Source organism: Herpailurus yagouaroundi, unplaced genomic scaffold, assembly GCF_014898765.1.
Source record: "Herpailurus yagouaroundi ecotype Mexico unplaced genomic scaffold, PumYag 77, whole genome shotgun sequence".
Taxonomy (NCBI): Eukaryota; Metazoa; Chordata; class Mammalia; order Carnivora; family Felidae; genus Herpailurus; species Herpailurus yagouaroundi.
The window spans coordinates 30,185,378-30,204,710 of record NW_024412388.1 but is presented as its reverse complement, the minus strand read 5'-3'; the positions used below and the strand labels follow the sequence as shown (position 1 = coordinate 30,204,710).

General features: G+C 43.1%; 1 protein-coding gene across 7 annotated transcripts in view; it reads left to right on the top strand.

Annotated features, from left to right (window-relative positions):
- Window positions 1-19,333, top strand: part of RHBDL2 (rhomboid like 2) — a 52,769-nt gene that overhangs the window by 4,024 nt on the left and 29,412 nt on the right. Inside the window, exon 2 of one of the 7 annotated variants that reach the window (XM_040469701.1) lies at window positions 205-298. The exons of 1 other annotated variant lie outside the window; for it this stretch is intronic. Coding sequence is in view for 2 of the 6 variants with exons in the window: in XM_040469705.1 (XP_040325639.1) it covers window positions 13,351-13,398 (48 nt within the window). In the remaining 4 variants the exon portion in view is untranslated. Of the gene's footprint in view, window positions 1-204; window positions 299-6,901; window positions 7,032-9,679; window positions 9,728-12,877; window positions 13,399-13,991; window positions 14,081-19,333 lie in introns of those variants that run through there. 5 more of the 7 variants (XM_040469702.1, XM_040469703.1, XM_040469705.1 and 2 more) reach the window with 5 other exon arrangements.

The following is a 19,333-nucleotide window of genomic DNA, read 5'->3' as shown; positions in this document are numbered from 1 at the left end:
CCTTCCCTTCCCTTCCCTTCCCTTCCCTTCCCTTCTTTCCCTTCCCTTCCCTTCCCTTCCCTTCCCTTCCCTTCCCTTCCCTTCCCTTCCAGCTTCATGTCCAATGTGGGGCTTAGACTCAAGACCCTGATTGAGAGCCACATGCTTTACCAACTGAGCCAGCCAGGAGACCCTAACTCTGCTTTTGTTGTTTCCTTTCTCTAGCTTTACTAGATTTGTCCTGAATCATTCTATGGTGCATTGTTTGGGGATTTAAAAACCAGGATAATTGGAGAATGCTTTGTTCCTGAGAGATTAGGTAAGATAAACTGAAGGGGTGGTGCCTTACTACAGGCTCTTGGAATTTACTTTTCATTTGTTTTATTATTATTTTTTAAGTAAGCTCTACACCAACTTGGGGCTTGACTCACAATCCCTGAGATTGAGAGCTGTGTGCTTTACTGACTGAGCCAGCCAGGGACCCCAGCAACCACAGATTTAATAAGTCACCCAAGGTCACAGAGCTATTAAGTGGCAGAATCAGGACTTGAACTCCAGAACCTCCCCTCTAGAATTCGTGCTTTTAACCATTATGCTACTCTACTTTAAATGTATGTGCCTTAGCTCTTTTTCTATTGTATCGTAGAGTTAATTGGGACCTGAGTTAATTGTCATGGGGATATAGATAAACTCATTTGTAGAAATTTTAAAAATGAAGGTGGATTTTCTTACAGATAGAGAATTATTCTGGTTTGGCAGATTGATTTGACAGTAAGGCCTGACTTTAACAACTGGATTGCATGGCAGACATTTTTCATAAATTGAATCAGCTAAATCTATAGCTTCAAGGTTTAGATGCGTGTTTCTAATAAGACTATGCCAGAAAATTCTCTCTTTTGGTATTTTTAAAAGATTTTATTTTTAAGTAATATCCACACCCAACGTGGGGCTCGAACTCACAACCCCAAGGTCAAGAGTTAACTTGCTCTACCAACTGAGCCAGCCAGGCACTCCCCAGAAAATTCTATCTTGGAAACTATTTTAACTTGTGAAAAATAATTTTAGTCATTATCATAAAAATGTGTGAAAGGGTCATAGCTTTTTCAAAATCTGATGGGGGGGGCACCTGGGTGGCTCAGTCAGTTGAACCTCTCCCTTCGGCTCAAGTCACATCTCATGGTTTGTGAGCCTGAGCCCCCGCATCAGGCTCTCTGCTGTCTGCCCAGAGCCTGCTTCAGATCCTCTGTTTCCCTCTCTCCCTGCCCCTCCCCTGCTCACGCATACTCACTCATTCTCTCTCTCTCTCTCTCTCTCTCTCTCAAAACTAAATAAACATAAAAAAAAATCTAATGGGGATTCGTGAGCAAAACAATGTGAAGACTTCTGGCATATGGTATACATTACACATCACTGGCCATGTGCATCATGGTGGTGATGAGGTTTGTGGTCAGGACTCAGGAGCTGAAGTGGCTTGTCCGCAGGTAAGCAGAGGCAGAAGTGAAGCAAGATCAGGGTTTTCTGATTGCTGTGATTTCTATTACTCCATACTTCCTTCCTTCTCCATTTCTCGATGGCTTATTTAGCAAACTTTTACTGAGCACCTACAGTTGGAGTCAAAAATACACATTCTCTATTTTTTCTGCAGTTCATATTTGAGTAGAAAAGACAGACAATGAATAAACACATCAGATATTTTTAGATGGTGACAAGTGCTGGGAGCAAATAAGCTGAGGAATCTGAAAGAATATCTGGGGTGAGCAGAGGGGTGGGTCAAGGAAGACTTCCTAGGGAGGTGCTCTTTGTTATGAAGGAGGTAGCCTTGTGTATATACATTAGGGTGTGTGGGAGGGGTGAAGGGGTGAGGGAGAAAGGTTTAGGTCAAGGGAATGTCAAGTGCAAAGACCCTGAGGCAGGAGAAAGCTTGGGGTGTTCCTGGGATAGAAAGAAGAACTTGTGGAAAACATTATGCAATTTCCTAAAAAAAGTTAAAAATTGAAATGGCATGTGATCCAGAAATTCTTATTCTGGGTATTTACCTGAAGAAAATGAAAACACTAATTCATTTTTTTTTAATGTTTATCTTTTTTATCTTGAAAGAGAGAGGAGCAGAGAGAGAGAGAGAGAAAGAGAGAGAGAGGGAGAGAGAGAATCCCAAGCAGGCTCCAAGCTGTTGGGGTAGAGCCTGACACGGGGCTTGAACTCATGAACCATGAGATCATGACCTGAGGCGAAATCAAGAGTTGGATGCTTAAGAGAAGCGACTGAACCACCCAGGCACCCTGAAAACACTCATTCAAAAAGATGCCTGCACCCCTATGTTTATTGTAACATTATTTACAATAGCCATGATAGGGAAGTAACCTCAGGGTCCACCAGTAGATGAATGGGTAAAGGAGATGTGATATATATAATGGAATGCTATTCAGCCATAAAAAAGAATGAAATCTTGCCTTTCGTAACAACGTGGATGGACCTAGAGGGTATTATGCTAAGTGAAATAAATCAGACAGAAAGACAACTACTTTACTTATTTGTGGAATCTAAAAAACAAAGCAAATGGATAAACAGAGAATAAACTGGTGGTTGCCAAAAGCAGGTGGAGGTGGGATAGGTGAAATAAGTGGAGGGGATAAAGGGGTACAAATTTCCACTTATAAAATAAGTCATGGGGATGAAAAGCACAGCATAGGAATATAGTCAATAGTACTACAGTAATGTTATATGGTGACAGGTGGTACCTACACCTATTGTGGTGAGCATTTTGTAATGTATCTAATTGTTGAATCATTATTTTGTATGCCTGAAACTAATAATACTTCAATAAAAATAATATTTCATTAAAAAAATTTTTTTTTTTTTGGGGGGGCGCCTGGGTGGCGCAGTCGGTTAGGCGTCCGACTTCAGCCAGGTCACGATCTCACGGTCCGTGAGTTCGAGCCCCGCGTCGGGCTCTGGGCTGATGGCTCAGAGCCTGGAGCCTGTTTCCGATTCTGTGTCTCCCTCTCTCTCTGTCCCTCCCCCGTTCATGCTCTGTCTCTCTCTGTCCCAAAATAAATAAACGTTGAAAAAAAAAATTTTTTTTTAAAAATAAAAAAAATTTTTTTTTAATGTTTATTTATTTTTGACAGAGACAGAGACAGAATGCGAGGGGGTTAGGGGCAGAGAGAGAGGGAGACACAGAAGCAGAAGCAGAAGCAGGCTCCAGGCTCTGAGCTGTCAGCACAGAGCCCGAACGCGGGGCTCGAACTCACGAGCTGTGAGATCATGACCTGAGCCGAAGTCGGACGCTCAACCGACTGAGCCACCCAGGCGCCCCAAAAATAATATTTCAATAAAAATACATATATATAAAAGGGAAACAGTGTATAAAAGAAACAATAGAGGTTGGGGGAGAGTGGTAAAATTCTACAAAGAAGGCAGAAGTTAGGTTGTGCAGGACCTTACCAGCCTTGATAAGGATCTTGTATTTATCTGGAAGACAGCGGGAAACCATTGAGAGGTGTTTTCTTAATGTTTATCTATTTTGAGAGAGTGAGAGTATGAGAGTGTGAGGGGGGGAGGGGCAGAGAGAGAGGGAGAGAAAATCCCAAGCAGGCTCTGCGCTGCAGCCCAACATGGGGCTTGATCCCACGAACTGCGAGATCAAGCCCTGAGCCGCAATTAAGAGTTGGTCGCTCAACCATCTGAGCCACCCAAGTGCTCCCCTTTAAGAGGTTTTAAGGAGAGAGTTGCTATATTCTGCTAGACTCTGATTTATAGTTGTGTTTGTTTTGGAGGGCGGGGGCAGGAGTGGAAACTGAGATGGAGACTATTTCAGGTAAGACATCAGCAGTCTACTCTCTGGAGGGATACCAAGATGGACAATGCTAATGGGAAGGCGGAATGGTATGGGACGCCATTCTGTCTTCTAGTTCTGGTGACGTATGTTGGTAACTATTGCTGTGTTAACAAATCACCCCAAAATGTGGTGGCTTAAAACAACAATCATTTTATTTTGTCATGATTTTGTGGGTCTGGAATTTGGGCGGGGTCCAGCTGAGCTGTTCTTCTGCCCTGTATGGTATTGGCTGGCGTCACTGACTTGGCTATATTCAGTTGGTGGATGAGCTGGGCTATAAGGTCTAAGAAGGCTTCACTCACTCATAGGTGTGGCAGCTTGGTGCTCTTCTACATGGTCTCTCTCTCCATATGAGTAGCTTGGACTTCCTCGTAACATGGTGGCTTCAAGGTAGTCAGCCTTATTATTATTAGTTTTTACTTTTTTTTTAAAAAAATGTTTACTCATTTTTGAGAGAGAGAGAGAGAGAGAGAGAGCGTAGGCTGGGGAGGAGCAGAGAGAGAAGGAGACAGCGGATCCGAAGCAGGCTCTGTGTTGACAGCAGAGAGCCCGCTGGTGCGGGGCTCAGACTCACGAACTGAGAGATCATGGCCTGAGCGGAAGTTGGATGTTTAATTGACAGGGCCACCCCACGTGCTCCTTTATCTTCTGTTATTATTATTTATTTGTATTTTAAAAGTAAGCTCTATGGCCAACATGGGGCTTAAACTCAGGACCCCGAGGTCAAGAGCTGCATGCTTTACAGCCAAATGCCCCAGTAGCCAACTTTCTTATATGGAATCAGGTTTCCAAGAGGAACAAGAGTGGGGGCTGCAGGCTTAAGGCTTGGCCTTGGGAGGTGCTGCTTCTACCACGTATTATTGGTCAAAGCCTGTCACAGGGCTAGCCCAGATTCAAGGACGGGAGAAACAAATCCCACTCTATCTATCTATCTATCTATCTATCTATCTATCTATCTCTATATCTGTGTATCACACTAGGTTTCTGTGAACAGATTAACTGTAATCACCCTGCTGGTGCTGACTCACTTTATAAATCTAAATCACAGTATACCGTGTTGGAACAATGTGTAGAATTTTATTCCTTCCTGGGTAGGGAGGGCCTGGAAACAGGAGGTATTTTGTTTTGTTTTGTTTTTTTCTTTGTGTTTCCAGAGCCCAACATACAGAAGGCATTCAGGGAATGCTTGTCCAGTGAATGCATACATCATGTAAGCATTCATTGGTCATTAAACCACCATTCATTGGTCTTATGTACCACGGTGTACATAAGAATCCCCTGGGGAGCTGTCAAAAAGGCATGCCGATTCCTGGGCAAGACCCCAGCGCAGACCCTCTGAATCCAAATCTCTAGGGTATGAGCTTTCAGTCTGGGTTGCACATTAAAATATACAGTATCCAGGCCCTCGCTCCAGAGGCTCTGATGCCATTGTTCTGGGGTGAGCCCAAACATCAATATTTTTTTATAATCTTCTCAGATAATTCTGATGTGTGGCCAAGGTTAAGAACCACTGCCATAGGATTAGAACCAGCCACTTTCACCTGACCTCCCTGGATGATTCTGATGTAGGTGGTCTATGACAGGTGACTGTCCTCAGTTTGCCCAGCACTGTCCTGATTTTAGTGTCCCAAGTTCTACATCCCAAGAAATCCCTAGTCCTGTGCACACTAGCACAGTTGGTCATTATCAAAAGACCACTGTTCAAGAAACATTGCCAATGAGGTACTAAAAGACCTTTTGAAAAGTACCTACAAATATCTAATGAAAGCAATGATTCTGCCTCCTTACTTAAGGCACTAACGTAGTAGTATCATAATGCTATCAAACAGAGTCCTCTCCTTGAATTAAGGAAGAGGTGGCTCAGGGTCAGTGTCTCTCTTGAGCCCTGCACTCTGGTATGCTAGTTCTGTTAACGTAGCTAAATAGGGTGTCCATCTCTGGGAATTCTTCCATATTCCTTAGTGTACACGAGGCAGCTTTGAAAGCCTGACCACAATCAACAAGGATGATGTGTTGAGGACAGTATGAGGTACAGGATGAGGTTCTTGTGTCTCTACACCAGTGTGTATTATTGTTACTATTACTTATATTACAATAAGGTACAAATATATATGTCATATCTTAGATAGCTCTGGGGAAAGTAGTATAGTATAGTGGAGAGCTCAGGATCGCCTCAGAAAAATGGCCTTATGTCCCAGCTTTCGTGTGACTGGGTAGGTATATGATCACAGTTGCCTCTCTTGCTTTCATTGCTCATCTGTAAAATGGGAATAATAATGACGTCATCTTCACAGGGCGGCTAGGAGGATCCACTGAAATGGTATAAGTAAAAGTGGTTCTGTAGACTAGGAAGGGGGAGATAGTACAATTGCTGTTAATGGGAGAGACACAAAAAGACATTTTCCTATTGAGAGGCCTTGCCCGTGACAAAGGCCCCGGTTCCCCACCTCGAATCACAGCCACGGTTGTGTGGGATTCCAAGGGAGAAGCTTTTAACACACAGTGGGTGTGCAGAGACCTCAGGAGGCAGAGTGTCTCTGCCTTAGTTACCCTCAAAGTTGAGTGCAAGTTTGCTTTGCTTTAGGAATAAGAAAAACTTCTGGAAAAGGGGGTTTGTGAAAGCATTTTTTGTTTTTAAATCTTTTGCTTATTTGTTCCAAGTGTATCCTCAGAGATGTAGCAAAAAGAAAACAACCACAGCCACAAACCCATAATATTGAAAGGCTGGTTCTTAATTTCTGTAGCTAAAAAAGCGCTCTTTCAGGCTAAACCGCAGAGATTGCTGCAGGCCCCTGGAACTGGGCATAATGATGGTTTGCAGTGTGATGAAGGAGGCTGTTAATCTCTGTGGCCCAGAAGCCCAATCTGTGGCCTCTCCAATTACCCAGGTTGCCTAGCAACGCCACCAAAAGCCTCCCCGCCAGGTCCGGCTGGGCAAAAACCGGGTACACCCAGCACAGCCTGCCGCCCAGCCTCCTGGGCTCCCAGGCCACATCAAGGCAGGACTCAGCCTTGGCAAGGGCCGGCCTGGTACCAATGAATGGGTGGGGCCAGCTGTTTAAAGAAACAATTCAGATATTTAAAACCTACTCATTTGAATGCAACTAGCAAAACAGCACAAACTAATGATCGAAAGTCTCTTTCTGCCAAAGAGGAGTTGTCCTAAGGCGGGTGGCTGTGTCTGTGCTCTCCTGGGTGAGATGAAGAAGGGAAGGTGAGCCTGACTTAGTCCTCTGGGTTTTCAGAGAGGCAAATCCCTTTCCTTTCCTGGGTGCCTGTTTCCATCTTGACTCCCTGTGGCCGCAGTGGGAATGGTGGGGATTCCCAGCCCCATCCTCTGGGCTGATGGCCTGCCACTTGGAAACCCCCAGGCTCTGGTGTGGGTCTGTTTGGGGAGCTGGGGGAAGAAGAGGGATATTAGGGTAGAGGGAAAGACGGGATGAACATAATCAACATAAAGATGTACGCTTCTTTAACACTTGGTGCACAGAAATCACAGGGCCGAGGAGCACACAGGGTCTGTGGGTCAGACACCCTGGGCTCCTCTCCCAGCTCTCCCCTCACTGGCTGCGTTACCTTGATCAAGTTACTTTGGAGCCTGAGTTTCCTTATCTATAAAATGGGGGTGTTATTATCCTGTTTTATTAAAAACAATTTTTTTTGTTATTATCCTATTTTATAAGGTCGTGAACATTAATGAAGAGAATGCTCATTGAGTGCTTAGCATAGAATCTGGCAGGCAGTAAAGTGCCCACTCTTACGGCAACTCTTATTTCATTTGCTTCTTACAATAATTCTGTGAGATACTAAGGAGAGAAAGGGGGTCTGTTTGACAGCTGAGGACACTGAGGCACAGAGAAATGAAGGACTATGCTGGGAGCAGAACTCGGATCTTCACGGTGCCGAGCAAAAAGTCAGCCGACAAGTCCTTTTGTAGCCATGAGGGTGTGGTGGCTCTATGGGTCTCCTCTGACAGGTCAGCGATGGGAATGATAATAGGATGGAATGTAGAGGAAAAGGGTAGTGGGAGGCGCTTTTCAACAAAAAGTGATGTAAGAGTTTTGGTTAATGTGGTCTGGATAGATTCCCCTCTCCTTCCTTCCAGTATCCGTTTTTTGTTTGTTTGTTTGTTTTCAATGTTTATTTATTTTTGAGAGAGAGCAAGCAGGGGAGGGACAGAGAGAGAGAGGGAGACACAGGATCTGAAGCAGGCTCTGTGCTGTCAGCGCAGAGCCTGATGCAGAGCTTGAACTCAGGTTGAGATCATGACCTGAGCTGAAGTCGGGCGCTTAACTGACTGAGCTGCCCAGGCTCCCCTCCTTCCAGTATTCTTTCAAATAAACCTTTTATTTTGGAATAATTTTAGATTTACAGAAAAGTTGCAGAGAGTTTGTTTACCCTTTACACAGGTGTAAGTATTTTCCAAACACCTCCTGTGTGCCAGGAACTCTCTGTTGGATGATCACAGAGTTTGTCAGAGGACTGGACCCTGGAGTCCTTACTTTGTGGTCTCCAAGGTGCTGCTGTCTCTACATCACTTGTCAGAGATCTGCTAAATCTATCCAATTAGTGTTTTCAGGAGTGGGGCCCAGGAAGCTATATGGAAACTGATGTTGAAAAACAAATGCTCAAGGAGATTCTAAGGCATAGCCAGTTTAGAGAACTACTGGTCTGGGGGGCAGATTGTCCAATTCACTGTGCACGTGAGAGAGAGCCATGGTTCAGAGTACGGAAGGGACAGGCTCCAGCTCACACAGCCAGGAAGTGGCAGAGTCTAGACCAAAAAACAGGTCTCCTGGTTCTGTGCTCTCCTTGCACTGTGTCTCCCTCACACAGAACAAGAAATGAGTTTAACTTATAACAGGAAGACCGCAGGTAGAAGAGTTTCTTGGCTATTCAGGTGTAATTAGGTTCTTGGTTGCAAGGGCAGAGAGTGATTCAGGTTGATTACACCAGTAAACAAATTTTATTGAAAGCACATTGGGTGGGAAAATAAAAACTATTTCTCGACTCCTATTCACACTTCTGACACCAAATATGTGGGTTTTTCACACCAAGCAATTCTGCCACTAACTTCCCCACTGGCTAAGGGCTCAGTTTCATATGACTTTTCCCCACTTCAAACCCCAGTTGCAAGTCTGGACTTCCAGTACTTTTGATCAACTGGCTATAATTTGGGGTTTCTGTGACCCCTCCCCCCCCCGCCCCACTTCCTTGGGCTTAATAATTTGCTAGAACAGCTCACAGAACTTAGGAGAGGGCTTTACTTATTAGTACTGGCTTATCATAAAGGATACAAGTCAAGAGCAACCAAATGAAAGAGATGCATAGAGCAGGGTATACAGGAAAGGATGTAGAACTTCCATGCCCTCTCTGGGTGTTTTGTTCTCCCCGCGCCTCACTGTGGTTACCAACCTGGAAGCTCTATGAACCTTTTGCTTAGAGTTTTTATGGAGGCTCCATTACATAGGCATGATTGGTTATTGACTGTTGGTGATGAAGCGCCATCTCTAGCCCTTCTTCCATTCCCAGAGGTGGGCCTGCAAGTTCCAACCCTCTAACCTCTAATCCCGTGGTCATTTCCTTAGGCAACCAGCCCTGTCCTCCAAGAATCACTTCATTAGCATAAACTCAGTTGTGGTTGAAAGGGACTTATTATGAATAATAGAAGATGCTCCTTCCACCCCTGTCACTCAGGAAATTCCAGAGGTTTTAGGAGCTCTGTGCCAGGAACTGGGTGGGAAAATATTTGTTTCTTAGTATTTCACAGTATCAAAGGTAGGTTACAAAATCACTGGAAGTCTGCAGAAACAAGGTTTGAGAAGTAAGCCGAGACAAAGGGAGACCTAAGAGTTGTCCTAAGGCGGGTAGCTGTGCCTGTGCTCTCCTGAGTGAGATGAAGAAGGGAAGGTGGGCCTGACTTAGTCCTCTGGGTTTTCAGAGATGCAAATCCCTTTCCTTTCCTGGGTGCCTATTTCCATCTTGACTCCCTGTGGCAGAGAACTACACCAAAATCATCACAGAGCCAGGTAGGTGAAAATGGCCCTATTGCTTCTGCAGCTCCATGTTCATTGCTGCAGCCTGTATCCAAGATACAGCTGGCCTTGGATGCTGGATGTCAAACTGACCCAATGGCGAGGCTGGACAGTGGACACTGTTGCCCCTGCTTTATCGTCACCACTGGAAAGAACTCAACCAGTCTTGAAGCTCCAGCCTCAAAAATCCTAAGCAAATGCAGCTAATGGGTCAAACCCAAGTTACATACCTGAACCCCAGGTGCCTAGGGACCTAGAACAGTTAGGATTGGGAATTTTTACCTTCCGTAGTGGGAAGTGGTCCCTGCTGCCCAGCGGGATTCATGAGATTGGGAATTCTCCAAGAACCCTGACAAATGACCATTATATAAGCATTATCAAAAGAATGTACTGGGAGTCCTTGACATGTGCAGATTCAACACTTAACAGTTTTCGTATTTCATTAGCTACCCTCAAAGGCCCGTTGTGAATGAATGTGAACTGAATGATTTTGCTAGTCATTTAGTTAGTGAGCCAGGCCCATCATTCCACTTTGACATCTCACATGACTTCACTCTTCTCTACTAGTTACAGCCTTTATGTAACCTGCATGTAGTGACTAAAGTCTTTGTTTCTTGTTGGAGTAGACAAGACTCCTAAAAATAAATCACTTGGTAGTGCCAGAAAAAGAAATGAGAAGAAAGTGAAGAGGTTTGAGAAAGTGACTTTTATTTTTTATGTTTTGCCACAGGTAGAAGTCTTGGGTACATTGGCATGGAATGTCAGGTTCAGCGGTGTCTAGGATCCCTGACACCAAGAGATGTATGATGTGCGTCACATAGACACAAGGAAAAGTGCTTTGGCAAGTTGTTTTAATGAGTGCTTCAGCCAGTGAAGAAACTGGTCTTCAAGAGAGAGGTTAAGGTTTACATAAAGACGAAAGAGGCACAATTAATGAACCAAGGTTCTATTTTCTTTTCTTCTTTGGGACCTTGGGTGCAGAGTGTTGAATATAGTTAATTGATATTTCTCACATAACAAACTTTATAAATAACCTTACACCTACAATTGTAGAATTATTTAGGGTCTGAAATGCAATCGCTTAAAATTTTCTGGCCATAATTTTTAACATAATTTTGGGAGATACTATATGGTTTACTAAGGCTCTTGAAAGGTCTTTAAAAAAAATTTTTTTTAATGTCTATTCATTTTTTGAGAGACAGAGACAGAGTGTGAACGGGAGAGGGGCAGAGAGGGAGGGAGACACAGAATCCGAAGCAGGCTCCAGGCTTCGAGCTGTCAGCACAGAGCCTGATGCGGGGCTCGAACTCATGAACGGCAAGATCATGACCTGAGCCAAAGTCAGACACCTAACCCACTGAGCCACCCAGGTACCCCAGCTCTTGAAAGGTCTTTGGAAAAATCTCTTGCCATTGTCAAGGGTCTCCTGTGTAAATCTCCTTATGGAAATCTCTCTCTACATTAAAAAAATTTTTTTCATGTTTATTTATTTTTGAGAGAAAAGAGAGACAGAGCGTGAGTGGGGGAGGGGCAGAGAGCTGGAGACACAGAATCTGAAGCAGGCTCCAGGCTCTGAGCTGTCAGCACAGAGCCTGATGTGAGGCTCAAACTCACAAACCGCTAGATCATGCTAGATTATTACCTGAGCCAAAGTTGGACGCTTAATCCACTGAACCACCCAGGCGCCCTCTACTTTTTTTTTTTTTTTAAGGCAGAAGAGTGTTCTGGGTAAATGAGCATTGCCCCACCCTTTCCAATCCTTGGCCAACACAATGGCTCCATGATTCATATCATGAGCAATGCTTATTCCACACAAAGACAGGATGTAAGGAAGTTCTTTCCAGTTTTCCTCTAATTTCTTTTTTAAGTTTGTTTGTTTGTTTGTTTATTTATTTATTTATTTATTTATTTATTTTGAGAGAATGAGAGAGAGGCGGGGGAAGGGAGGGGCAGGGCAGAGAGGGAGGGAGAGAGAGAGAGAATCCCAAGTAGGCTCTGCACTGACAGTGTGAAGTCCGATGCAGGGCTCAAACTCAAACTGTGAGATCATGACCTGAGCGGAAACCAAGAGTCAGACGCCTGGCCGGTTGAGCCTCCCCACTTTTCCTTTTCTTGAGAATCCTTGCTCGGGTACCTGGCTGGCTCAGTTGGTAGAGCATTTGACTCTTGATCTCAGGGTTGTGAGTTTGAGGGCCACATGGGGCATGGAGCCAACTTTAAAAAAAGGAATACTTGGCAACCATGAAGAGAAAGTCTTTGATGCACAGGGGGAATATCTTCATTTTAACTTGAAGAACATGAGTCTTTTCTACTCCTCCAATATTCTTTTTAACAGTCCACCTTCGTTGTTCCATACTGGTAGGATGAGGACTTTTCACAGCAGCACCACCTGATTTTGATCTGGGTCGGGGGGTGGGGCGGAGAAGGAGAGAGAGAGAGAGAGATTTCAACAGAGTTGACAGCCACCTGCTAAAGATAAAAGGAAGGAGGTGAGGCACAACATCAAGCCAACATTAAAGAAAGCTCAAGAAACCTGGATGATTTTTGCTTAGTAAGAAACACAATCAGTGCAGTAAATAATGCCTCTCAATATATCACACTGTGATGAGAGTGACAAAGTGAATAATTTGATAGCTGCAGATCCATTTATATCTCTTTAAGACTATGATGTGTTGTATTCATTGCTGACTTGTTTTGAGACTCCTGCTTTATTTAATTGGGCCTCCAAAAATTCCGGTAATCTAAAGTATGCTTCCAGAGACCCTACCCCAACTTTGACCTGTAGAGCCCATGGAATATCCAGGCCATGCCCATGCAGGGACAAAATTAACGCCATAACCTTAGATTAGCCTAGGGAGGAAAACATTGGACCCGGGAGCAAATGTGCTGGTGAGCAGATTTCAGCACAGTGTAAGGAAGAATTAACTACCTAAGGATTGGAATGGGGAGGAAATGCAACAACCCAACTGAGGTACATTCTAGTTCTTTGTGATTTTTCACTGCTGTAAATAGTTCTGCACTGAACATCTTTGAAATATAGCTTTGTATACTTGCTCAGATACATTTGCAGGATAGATTTCTAGGAGGAGGGTGGTTCTGTTGAAAGTTATATGCTTTTCTATTTTGGGCAATTACTGCCCAGTTGCCTTCCCAAAAGGCTGCACCTGTTTCCCACAGCCCCAAAAGTATGGATAGTCTTTTCATTGTTTGATTAGTAATGTTTCCAGGGTGGTGAGCTGTGCTCAGAAATTCAGGTGTGGGAGCAGAAGATAAACAGGAGTGGGAGGGACAGGGAATGTCAGAGACTGGAAGTATTGAGCAGCAGATGTTGGAGAGATGGATGAATCAGGGAGAGGCCCCTGTCTCCAAGCAACAGGGCACACAGACGGGGAGGGAAGTCAGAGTGTGACCGTCACTGAGAAGAGAGGTAAACCCCAAACCCTGCAGTGGCCACCAACGTTTTCATCTGTTGCAAGAGGCTGATGTAGCTAGAACTACATGTCGGATCTGTCTACTCTCCCTGCCAAGGAAGAAAGCACACCCACAGTGAGTCTTGCCTAAACCGAGTGGGGCAGATATCTTTGCAGCACAGGAAATACATTTCATTAAAATACCTAAAGTGGTGGGCTTGACTTTGTAAAATTTCTGGAAAGTTTGAAGTCTGGAGAAAAGAGAAAATTTTGAGGAAATGTAAGCCTTAGTTTTCTAGTTCCTTTTATAGCTATCAAGTTATATTAACATTGTAAAATTTTATTTCCTCATAAAGTGATCGTGTATGGTATTTCAATTTACAGTAGAGCTTACTAACACAATGTTAATCATCACTAGTTGAACTTACTTTTAAAATGCTTTAGGGGTGCCTGGGTGGCTCAATCGGTTGAATGTCCGACTTCAGTTCAGGTATGATCTCACAGTTTGTGAGTTTGAGGCCTGCGTCAGGCTCTGTGCTGACAGCTCGGAGCCTGGAGCCTGCTTCGGACTTCTGTGTCTCCCTCTCTCCTGTGCCTCTCCCCTGCTTGCGCTCTGTCTCTGTCTCTCAAAAATAAATAAATATTAAAAAATTTTTTTAAATGCTTTAATATTTGCAGTTAAACACTGTGAGTCTCCAACCCACACTGCGTTTTGCCAATCGTGAGAAGTCACAAAACTGGAAATAGTCAACAGCATTCAAGGAAAATTAATGCAATAATTAGGTCTCCAGACTTAGTGTCTGTCCCTGGGAGGCCGGGTGAGTGGGAAGGTGGAAGATGTAGGGGAGGGAGGAAGACTTTCTTTTCAGAAAAGTTGCTGGGGGAAAAGTCACATGGAAGGGGAATTCTCTTCTTCCCTAAATTTTCTGAATATAACCTATCGTAGTGTGGGAACTGCCTAATGAAGTATTTTTAAGAATAAATTCAGTATGAGTTGATTTCCAGTAACTTGCAGTATGAAAATAGGCCCTAGACTCAGCCCATCCCTTTCATCTTTCCAGCCAGCCAACCATCCATCCATCCATCCATCCATGCACCCACCCATCTGTCCATAGCTAATACTAAAATTATGGAGTGTTTCCCATGTGCCAGATACTATTCTAAGTGCTTTACATGCATTACCTCAAACAATCTTTTCTTAGGATTTTTCAAAATGCTTGTTTATTTATTTATTTATTTATTTGAGAGAGAGAGAGAGAGAGAGAGAGAGAGAGAGAATGAATGAGTGAGATCATGACTTGAGCCAAAATCAAGAGTTGAGGCTTAACTGACTCAGGAGCCCCCATTACCTCCAACAATCTTTCCAACAATGCTACAAGGTAAGTTCTATGATTATCCCCACTTTAAAATGGAATCTGAGAGTTTCCCAATAAGTTAAATATAGAATTACTATATTAATTATTATACTTAGTTATATACTTATATTAATTATAGTTATTATTACTATACTTAATTAATTACTATACTAAAGGAATGAAGTCCTGGGGCACCTGGCTGGCTCAGTAGGTGGAGCATGTGACTCTTTTTTTCCTTCTTCAAATTTATTAAATTCCAGTTAGTTAATGTGCAGTGTAATATTAGTTTCAGGTGTAGAATTTAGTGATTCATCACTTAAATACAACACCCAGTGCTCATCACAACAAGTGCCCTCCTTAATACCCATCACCTATTTAACCCATCATCTTGGCCTATGACTCTTGAGCTCGGTTGTGAGTTCAAGCCCCACACTGGGTGTGGTAACTACTTTAAAAAAAAAAAAAGGAATGAACCTTGAAGACTTTCTTCTAAGAGAAGCCAGACTCAAAAGGCCACATATTGTATGATTCCATTTTCATGAAGTCCCCCAAATAAGTAAATCCACAGAGACAGAAAAGTGGTTGTCATGGGCTGGAGGGAGATGGCAATGGAGAGATTGCTTAATGGGTTTGGAGTTTTTGTCTGGGGTAATGAGAAAGTTCCTGAACTAGATAGTGGTGATGGTTACATAACATTGTAAATGTACTTAATGCCACTGAATTGTATACTTTAAAATGGTTAAAGTGGTAATTTTTTTTTTTAAGTTTACTTGTTTATTTTGAGAGAGATTGAGAGAGAGAGCGAGCGAGTTGGAGGGGGACAGAGAGAATTCCAAGCAAGCTTGCACTGTCAGCATGGAACCCAATGCAGGGCTTGAACTCGCAAACCCATGACATCATGACCTGAGCTGAAATCAAGAGCTGGATGCCCAAACAACTGAGTCATCCAGGCGCCCCTAAAGTGGTAAATTTTTATGTTACGTGTATATTACCACAATTTAAAAAAAATGTAATCTGAGGCCCAGAGAATTTAAGTGATTTACCTAAGTTTAAAGTTGATAATGTAGTAGAGCTGTGTTTTAATCCCAGTCATCTGGCTCCGTGGGTCATATTAAAAAAAAAAAATGTATATATATACACGTATATATATATACATATATATATACGTATATATATATATCTCATTGATGAAGCACATATGGGTGATACACTGTATCTAATCTTTGCAATGACCTTGAAAGTTTTGCATTATTGTTTAGTGTGTGTGTGTGTGTGTGTGTGTGTGTGTGTGTTTTGGGGGTGGTGGGTAGAACATACATAACTTAAAATTTACCATTTTAGCCATTTTTAAGTATACAGTTCATTGGCATTAAGTACTTTTACATTGTTGTGAAACTCTTAACACCATCCATCTCCAGAACTTTATCTTCCTACGCTGAAACTTTGCACCCATTAAATCAGACAACTCCCCATTTTCTCCCTTCCCCCCATGCCATCGCAACCACCATGCTAAGGTTTATGGTACCAGGCCCGCGGCCATTGCCTGGGGTTGCAAAGAAAAATAAGACAGAGCCATTCCCCAGTCTGTCTAGCGTCAAAGCCTGTGTTCCTGTCCTCTAGTGACCTTGCCACTAGCTCCTCTTCACCGAGTTAGAGAAGTCCAATTGCAGGACAAGAGTGTTGTTGAAGCATGCAGAGGGGATGCCTGTGGCTTGGGGGCAGGAGAAGGAAGTCAGTGAATGAAATATGGTTGAGATGAGAGATGGATGAAAGAAGGTCTGTTAGGAAGGTTGAAGATGAGGAGAATTGGGAACACAACCCTTGCCTTCTTTTTACTTCAGCTTATTCTGAGGAGTACGTGAGATTTTGCGTGGGTATGTGCTTTGAAATGCCAGCGGTGCTCTGCCTGCGTGATTGGGACTCACATCACTCCTTAAGTGGATTTTTTTAATTAACTTTTTTTTAATGTTTATTTATTTTAAACATTAGTAAATGTTTAAAGTTTATTAAATTTAATAAATTAGAGAGCGAGACAGACAGAATGCGAGTGGGGCAGGGGCAGAGAGAGAGAGAGGGAGACCTAGAATCTGAAGTAGGCTCCATCTGGGCTCTGAGCTGTCAGCACAGAGCCCGATTTGGGGCTCAAACTTATGAACCCTGAGATCATGACCTGAGCGGAAGTCGGGCGTTTAACCAACTGAGCCGCCCAGGCGCCCTTGAAGTGGATTTGTTTGAAGGGTGTAACTCCGGAGATCATTCCAATGGAGGATGCAGATGACCATCTGGTTAAGGGTACAGACTCCTCCTTCAAGATATTAGGCCACAAAGGGGAGGGGAGAAATAGTACAGTAGTTGAGACTTTAGGATCAAGTCAAGGTGTCATAGATATGGCTTTATTTATTTCTTTTCTAATTTATTATTATTATTTTTTTAAGGTTATTTATTTATTTATTTTGAAACATAGAGAAAGCTTGAGTAGGGGAAGGGCAGAGAGGAGAGAGCGAGAATCCCAAGGAGGCTCCACGCTGCCAGCACAGAGCCTGATGCAGGACTGGAACTCATGAACTGTGAGATCATGACTTGAGCTGGTTGGACGCTTAACTGGCAGAGCCACCCAGGCACACCTTTATTTGTTTTTTGTTTTTTAATTAAAATAGTAATAAAACCTTTAAAAGTCAAATATAAACAGAGACTGCCTCTGAAGCTAATAAAAGCTTAAACTTCAAGTCTCTTTCATTTGCATGGGCTCCTTCAAAGGCCAGTATCTACTTTTGCAATTTTTATATTTTGTAGCTTTAATTTTATATTATTTTTTCCAAGGAAAACCCCCCAAATTGTTTACACTTTAGGCTCCACAAAATCTGGGCCCACCCCTGCACAGGAGGCAAAAATCTCGTGAAATCCCACCCACCATGCAGATATAATCATGGTTAATTTTCCAGATTTCTTCCTGTGTATCAGTATGTTACTTTTTTGTGTGTGTGTGAGGTTGACTTTATTTATTTATTTTTGTTACTTTATTTTATTATTACTTTTTAATTTACATCCAAGTTAGCATATAGTGCAATAATGATTTCAGGAGTAGATTCCTTAATGCCCCTTACCCATTTAGCCCATCCCCCCTCCCACAACCCTTCCAGTAACCCTCTGTTTGTTCTCTATTTTTAAAGAGTTTCTTATGTTTTGTCTCCCTCCCTGTTTTTATATTATTTTTGCTTCCCTTCCCTCCTGTTCATCTGTTCTGTGTCTTAACAGTATGTTACTTTTTACAAAAGTTGGATTGTACTCTACAACTGTTTTGCAACATTTTTTTTCCCTCACTGTTCCAGCCCTTCCCCCCACTTTTGACCACAGAAATATTTGAATGATTTAAGTAGTTTAACCAGGAGTAAAAAATAACAACTAGGAGTGCCTGGTTAACCAGGGTGGCTCAGTTGGTTAAGTGCCCAACTCCTGTTTTGGCTCAGGTCATGATCTCACGTTTTGTGAGTTCAAGCCCCACATTGGGGTCTGAGCTGAGAGTGTGGAGCCTGCTTGGGATTCTCTCTCTCCCTCCCTCTCTGCCCTCCCTCTGCTTGTGCTCTCTCTCTCTAAATAAATAAATAAATAAATAAGCATTAAAAAAAAAATAACAGAACCAGACCAACAGGGAAAGGACAGTACATGGCATAGGGATAAGAAAGTATGTGGATCAGCCGTCTCTGTTACAGACATGCTGCCTTGGTATCTTATACACCTGCTTGGTGTCCCCTATCACAGTGTAATGATACAATTATTTGTATGATTTTTATTGACCTCTGTTTCCTCCATTACATTGTCAACCCTTTGGACTAGGGATGGTGGCCTGATACCTAGTAGGTGTTCCATAGATGTTTACTGAATAAATACTTGAATAATTGAATGTTGAGGATTGAATTCAAGGGAATACCTGATGTGGAAATTAGGAAGAACTCAGCCAAGAGCTTTGGATGTCAGAGCATCGTTGGGGAGATGTGTTTCAGCAAGGGTATTGACCTTGTGCCTGGAGGACCAGCAAGGAATGGCCTTCCTAACTCGAGTGTGCTACCGAATGGGCAGTGCTGGTTTAGGAAGAGAGCTGGTAAGATGTAGGTTTGATTCTTTTTTGGGGAGCAGAATGGGCAGCTCAGTTTTTTTATCCATAAATGGGACTACAAATCCCCACCTCCTGGGGTTATTGTGGAAGTCCAATGAGTCAATAGATGTGAAAGGCTCCAGCATAGTGCCTGATACACAGCAGATGCTCAGTAAACTATTTTTTATTCTGAGTCAGAAATCTGAGACCTGCGTTTGGCCTGGGAGTAGAAGCGAGATGAAACTAAAATGGGAAAGGAGACCATTCACTTTAGCTGGACGAGACTGGGTTCAGTTATGCGGTGTGCATGGTTTGGGCTCTGAGATGCATCACTTCATGGCCAAGGCATCTCTTACACTGATGGTTGACTTGACAGTCAGTGGCTGAGGGGAAGGAAGGGACATACAAGGTAGGGTTTCTATTCCAAGGCTCTAGTCCATTCTTTGGGTGGTGGCGATAGAAGTGACCCCTGGGAGCCCTCTCCCTCATTTGGGGAGACCCTATTGCTTTGTCACAATTACATGCTAGGGATGAGGCTATGGATATTGTGAGTATGTAGGCACCAGATCTTCAACTGCCTTCTATTAATATCCAGGAAGGGCCAAGGAAACAAACCAGTGGTT